This window comes from Haematobia irritans, chromosome 2, assembly GCF_050003625.1.
Source record: "Haematobia irritans isolate KBUSLIRL chromosome 2, ASM5000362v1, whole genome shotgun sequence".
Classification (NCBI taxonomy): Eukaryota; Metazoa; Arthropoda; class Insecta; order Diptera; family Muscidae; genus Haematobia; species Haematobia irritans.
The window spans coordinates 228,990,470-228,996,791 of NC_134398.1; the positions used below are offsets into that span (position 1 = coordinate 228,990,470).

Here is a 6,322-nt window from a genome sequence, read left to right on the forward strand (position 1 = left end):
ATATCGTTCCCTTTTTCTGTCTGACCAGCAAGCAGTTAACATTGGCGATAAGTATAGTTCAAGAAAAAGTGTTTGTAAAACATATTCTTTCAAAACTTGAAAATAAATTTGAATACTATAAATTTCGAATTCCTAACTTTTTCTTTTCTTGATTTCGATCGATCTATTACTTTACGTAAACATTTGGTGCCGAAACCCGGGAATTCGCGATTTAATTCAGATTTTTTGTGATTTTTTACGGATAATTTTCTTTTCTCGAATAAAAAGGACCGCGTGTTTTTTTTTTATTGATTTTTTTTGCGTTTGATTATGGGTGATTTAGAGGTAATGATTCAAAGACAACGTGACGCGTTGGTGTTTTTGCGAAAGTATGCGGATCGATTCGATTCGAAGCAAGACTCTTTGAGAACTTCAGGTTATGTGACTTCTTTGGCACAACGCGTTGACGACATTTTCAATATTTTCGAAAGTCAACATCAAGAAATTCTTCGAGTTGTGCAAGAAGAGTCATTGGATGAGGGACATGTTCCGTATTTAGATGAGGATTTTTATTTTGAGTTTTCGGAATTGTATTTTACTTTCAAAGGAAAGCTTCTTGATGCATTGCCACACAACTCTACTCAATCCCCTTTTGCTAGTACTTTCGCTGTGCCACATAGCCGCGTGGATACGACCATCGGTGTCGACACGAGATTACCTAAGATATCATTGCCAAAATTTACGGGAGAATATATGGAATGGATATCCTTCCGCGACATATATTTCTCTCTTGTCCATAACAACGATTCCTTAACTAAGATTCAAAAGTTTTATTACCTCAAGGGTACTTTAAGTGGAGAGGCTGCAAATTTGATTAAGAATATATCTGCCACCGATGCGAATTATGACTCGGCTTGGAAGATTCTCGAATCAAGATACCACAATAAGAGGATAATTGTGGGTAACTTGATAGGTAAATTATTTGGTATTGAAAAGTCAGATGGTGGATATATTTCCATCAAGAATTTGCTCGACTCTACACAGGAATGTTTGTCGTCTTTGAGGAATCTAGGTATGGATACTCAAAGTTGGGATCCTATCATAATACATCTTATTGGACAGAAGCTGGATTTACAGACTCGTAAGGAATGGGAACAATCCCTACGTTCGTCTACTGAAATCCCAACCCGTGCTGAAATGTTTGAGTTTCTAGAGAGGACTTTTAGAACTCTTGAATCTCTTAGAGATAATTTTCCAATGGATAATATGAGGGGCACTTCAAAAAATGTTAAATCCAGTAAAATGAGTTCTAAGAGGACGACTTGTAATGCAGGTAAAATTTCAAAGCCTGTTAAGGGCCAATGTTCTTATTGCAATAAATTGCACCCTTTGGCCAAATGTTATAAATTTTTGGCTCTGAGCTTCTCAGATAAAAATAAATATGTTTCTACTTCGGGTATTTGTCGCAATTGTCTTTTCCCCGGCCATAATCCTGATACTTGTGTGTCACCTTTCCGATGTATTACTTGTCGCCAGCCTCATCATACTGTCCTCCACAGTACTGAGCCTGAAGTCCCAGATTCTATTAATGAAAATTGCCCTACGTCCTCGAATAATAGAATTACTTCCCATTTTGGCAATTCATTCCAATCTGTACTTCTTTACACTATCCGCTTGATTGTTAACTCAAACCATGGTCGATACCCTCTAAGGGCTTTGCTTGACCCGGGCTCACAAGGCAGTTTGATAACGGAATCAGCGGTTCAGATGATGGGCCTTAAGAGGAACAAGTGCAATTATGAAGTAGTCGGGATAGGTGAGGGTAAATGTAGTTTTTCGCGGTATTCTGTTGACGTGAGTTTATTCAATCGTAGAAATGAACCGGTTATTTCTTGTAAGGCTTTGGTCCTGACGAATTTGTCATCATACACTCCGGAATATTTTTCGAGAAATATTTCTTTGCCAAATATTGACAGTGAAAATTTGGCTGATCCCCAATTTTACAATGCGGATAAAATAGATATGATTCTGGGGTCCGATATCTGCTCAAGGATAAAAATACCCGCAGAATCATTTGTCCATGGTGAACTCTTTTTTCAGAATACTCATTTTGGTTGGGTATTTTCTGGCCGCACTGGCTCTATATCTTCCAATAGGGTTCACATTCATAATACCAATCTGGAGTCTATTTTGAAATCGTTTTGGGAGCAGGAAGAGGTGGCTTCAAGCAGAGATTTTAATGCTGAAGAAATTTCTTGTGAGGCTCATTTTGAGCGTACTACAAAGAGAACCAGATGTGGTCACTATGAAGTTGATTTACCATTTAAATCTCTTCTACGAGATAATTCTCTGCCTGTGGTGAGTAACAATGTTGACAACGCATTTACGCGTTTTAGGCAATTAGAAATATCTTTCTCGAGACGCTCGACCTTTGCAGACTCTTACAGGACATTCATGCGCGAATACGAATCCTTGGGTCATATGTCCAGGATTGGGACATATCCAAGGTATGTTCGACATAATTCCTACTTTCTACCTCATCATGGTGTCTTTAAAGAAGACAGTTCTACCACTAAGATGAGGGTGGTATTTGATGGTAGTAGCCGCAGGAAGGGTATGGATTCTCTCAACGATTTACTATCTGCGGGGCCAGCCCTTCAGAATGAATTACCTACTGTTATAACTCAGTGGAGAAGACATAGAATACCCTTCACTGCGGACATTGAAAAAATGTTCCGACAGATAATGGTTTCTCCACATCATCGTAAATTTCAGCAGATTCTTTGGAGGTTCAGGCCTTTTGAAGAAATATCGATATATGAGCTAAACACGGTGACGTATGGTACTACATCCGCACCATATTTAGCTATCAGGGTTCTTCGAAAACTGGCTCACGATTTTTATTCCGATTTTCCTGAGGCTTCAAGAATTTTGTTGTCCGATGCATATGTTGACGACATTTTGTCGGGCTCTGACTCTTTTGAGAATGCACTAGTTTTGTACAGAGACTTGTGTGGTCTTCTTAAGAAGGCTGGGTGTAATCTCAGAAAATGGATAACGAATTCTGTGGATTTACTCCGTGAAATCCCCGAGGAGCACAGAGACCCATCCATTGTTTTTGATTTTAATAAGGAAAAAACGATCAAGACGCTAGGTATACAGTGGAACACTGACGACGATTCATTTTCTTTCAAAATAGTACTTGCTGAGTCTCACACTCCAACAAAAAGATCAATTTTATCAGAATCTGCCAGGCTATACGATCCACTAGGTTGGTTAACCCCATGTACTGTTGTCGTGAAGTCGATATTTAAGACCCTATGGGAACACGGGGTTGATTGGGATTCAGAAATACCAGAATCTATTAGGGATCGCTGGCTTAAATATCGTTTTTCATTACCTGATTTGGAGAAGATAAGAATCCCTAGATGGATTAACTGGTCAAAGCACTCAGAAGTTGAATTGCATTGCTTTTGTGATGCATCAACAGTGGCATATGCGGCTGTTGCCTATACAAGAGTTGTGACCACTAGTAATATTGTTGTCAACCTGATTCAAGCCAAATCCAAAATTTCACCCATTAAAGTTTTGACAATTCCACGTTTGGAATTGTGCGCAGCATCCTTGTTGATTAAGGTGGTTCAGAAAATCAAGGTCTCGTTAAGAGATCTGCAAATTTCAAAATTTTATTATTGGAGTGATAGTTTAACTGTTTTAAGTTGGATAAGGAAATCTCCTTCCAACTGGAATGTTTTTGTCGCCAACAGGGTAGCAGAAATTCAAAGATTTAGTGACCCACTAGAATGGCGGTATATTCCATCGGGTCTAAATCCGGCAGATTCTGCTTCGCGAGGAATTATTCCTGGAGAATTGGTTGAGAATGAAATTTGGTGGCGTGGACCAAATTTCCTTTATGAACCTTCGGATTTATGGCCTCAGAATCTTCCCAATTTGAACACAAATCTGGAAGAAAAGAGGGCAAAGATTTCTGCTCATAATTCAGATGTTTTGCAATATCCTGAGATTTTGCAAAAATACTCTAAATTAGAAACCCTGCTACGGGTGCTTTCTTTATGTACAAGATTTGTACACAATTGCCAAGACAAGAGGAAAAAGCAAATAGGATTTCTTACGACGTCAGAAATTAATCTAACTTTACATTCTCTTGTCAAATTGACACAGAAAATTGACTTTCCTGATGAGTTTAAGCTGCTTGCTTTAAAGCGTCAGATAAGAAACAGTTCCATTTTGAAGCTTATGCCTTATCTGGACGAGGATGGTATTATTCGTGTAGGCGGACGCCTACAAAATTCAGATTTACCTTATTGTGTAAAACACCCCATTATATTGGCAAAGTCAAATCCTTTATCTAAACTTTTGATTTTAGATGCACATATTAGGACACTTCATGGTGGCATTACATTGACCATGTCGTATGTAAATCGTAAATTCTGGATAGTGTCAGGTAACCAATTGGCGAAAACTATTATACATAGATGCATGCCATGCTTTCGACAATCGGCCAAGACTGCTCGTCAAATCATGGGGAATCTGCCTAGTATCCGTATTAAGCCATCACGTCCTTTCAAGCATAGTGGGGTAGATTTTGCAGGCCCCATAACAATTAAAGCCTCTTCTGTTAGGTCTTCTGCGACTTCCAAGGGCTATATATGCCTATTTATTTGTACGCGGGAAGCTGGTGTCAAGTCGGCTAAATTTCATCTAAAACGAATAACTAACGAACGGCTTTTGACCTTTGAGGAGTTAAGCACATTACTATGTCAAATTGAGGGTTGCTTAAACTCTCGACCCCTTGCTCCTTTGACACCAGATCCAGCGGACTTTGATGTATTGACTCCTGGCCATTTTTTAATTGGCGAGCCAACAGTTTGTATTCAGGAACCATCGTTGCTTGAAACCCCAGTCAACTATCTTACACGATGGAAATATATAGAAAGGTTAAAGCAACATTTCTGGAAAAGGTGGCGGAACGAATATCTCAACCGACTACAGGCTAGACCAAAATGGTTAAGTCCAGAACCAAATGCGAAAGTTGGAGATTTGGTCTTAATCGCAGATGAGAGATGTGGTCCTGGCCAATGGCAACTTGGACGTATAAAAGAAACGCATTCTGGAGCCGATGGACACATAAGGGTGGTATCGATTCTAACAAAAAATAAAATACTAAAAAGACCTATCTCTAAAATTTGCTTTCTTCCAGGAGATTCACCAGACCAGCCAACACCAATAGCCCAAAAGACAATAGCCAACTAAGCATACCTTCAATTTACAACGGGGCCTTGTTCAAATCGCTGTGAGTCGGAGCATAGCGGAGCTGTGATGCTCAACTAAAATACTCCCAACGAATGGCCTCCGCTTAATTAATCATCATCAAAAACAGTCGTTCTTCGGGGGGAGAATGTTGGCGAAAATGTTCTTCCTCCAACCTAACAGAAATAATTTTTACCATATTTCATAATTTACTTTTAAATACTTAATAATGATCTTCATTCATTCATATAATACTTATAATTTAACATATTTTATTCTTTAACAGACTCTGTAGTTTATTTCTTTACATTTCGTTGCATTCTGTTAAATTTCTTTGCATTATGTTAACATTATAAATTCATTCATACTTTATTTATCGTCTACACTGCATTGCTAAAGTAATTGTTAAAATTTCCCATACATAATTGTTTTTGTTTGAGGTTTCGATTCATATTACTCTCATTTTTGTCTATCCTCTTTAACAAGCAATAACATAGAAATAGCAACTACAATAGCAATGGCTTGTGCGTTAGCTAGCATATGCATTGATCCATTGATATTGTTGTTGCTGTTTTTTGTTTCTTAATGAATATTGTACTAGCGACATACATTACACTCGCTCATTGTCATGAGTAACTATACTTAATTAGTAATAAAAAGAACCTTTGCTTGAAATCAATGAGAGAAATTTCCCTTATTATTTCCAAATTTTTTGGGCCTCCTCATTACTTTTGATAGTCATATCGTTCCCTTTTTCTGTCTGACCAGCAAGCAGTTAACATTGGCGATAAGTATAGTTCAAGAAAAAGTGTTTGTAAAACATATTCTTTCAAAACTTGAAAATAAATTTGAATACTATAAATTTCGAATTCCTAACTTTTTCTTTTCTTGATTTCGATCGATCTATTACTTTACGTAAACAAAGATATTAAAGTTGAGCCCTCTCTTTTCAATCCAAGAACTCTCAACTTCAAAGAACAAAGTAGGAAATAAAATTAAACCGTGATCACCCCGCGTGGTCATGCGGAGTTAACAAGTATAGGGATAGTGTAATTATAGTTAAAAAAGTCAG

General features: G+C 37.9%; 1 protein-coding gene across 1 annotated transcript; it reads left to right on the forward strand.

Annotated features, from left to right (window-relative positions):
- The first annotated feature begins 309 nt into the window (after positions 1-309).
- Positions 310-5,253, forward strand: LOC142225320 (uncharacterized). The gene has a single exon (XM_075295093.1). The coding sequence runs from the start codon at positions 310-312 to the stop codon at positions 5,251-5,253; it is 4,944 nt and encodes a 1,647-aa protein (XP_075151208.1).
- Positions 5,254-6,322: the final 1,069 nt, after the last annotated feature.

Excerpts from the sequence above, each read along its gene's own strand:
- LOC142225320 (XM_075295093.1), top strand. The coding sequence starts at position 310 with ATGGGTGATTTAGAGGTAATGATTCAAAGACAACGTGACGCGTTGGTG.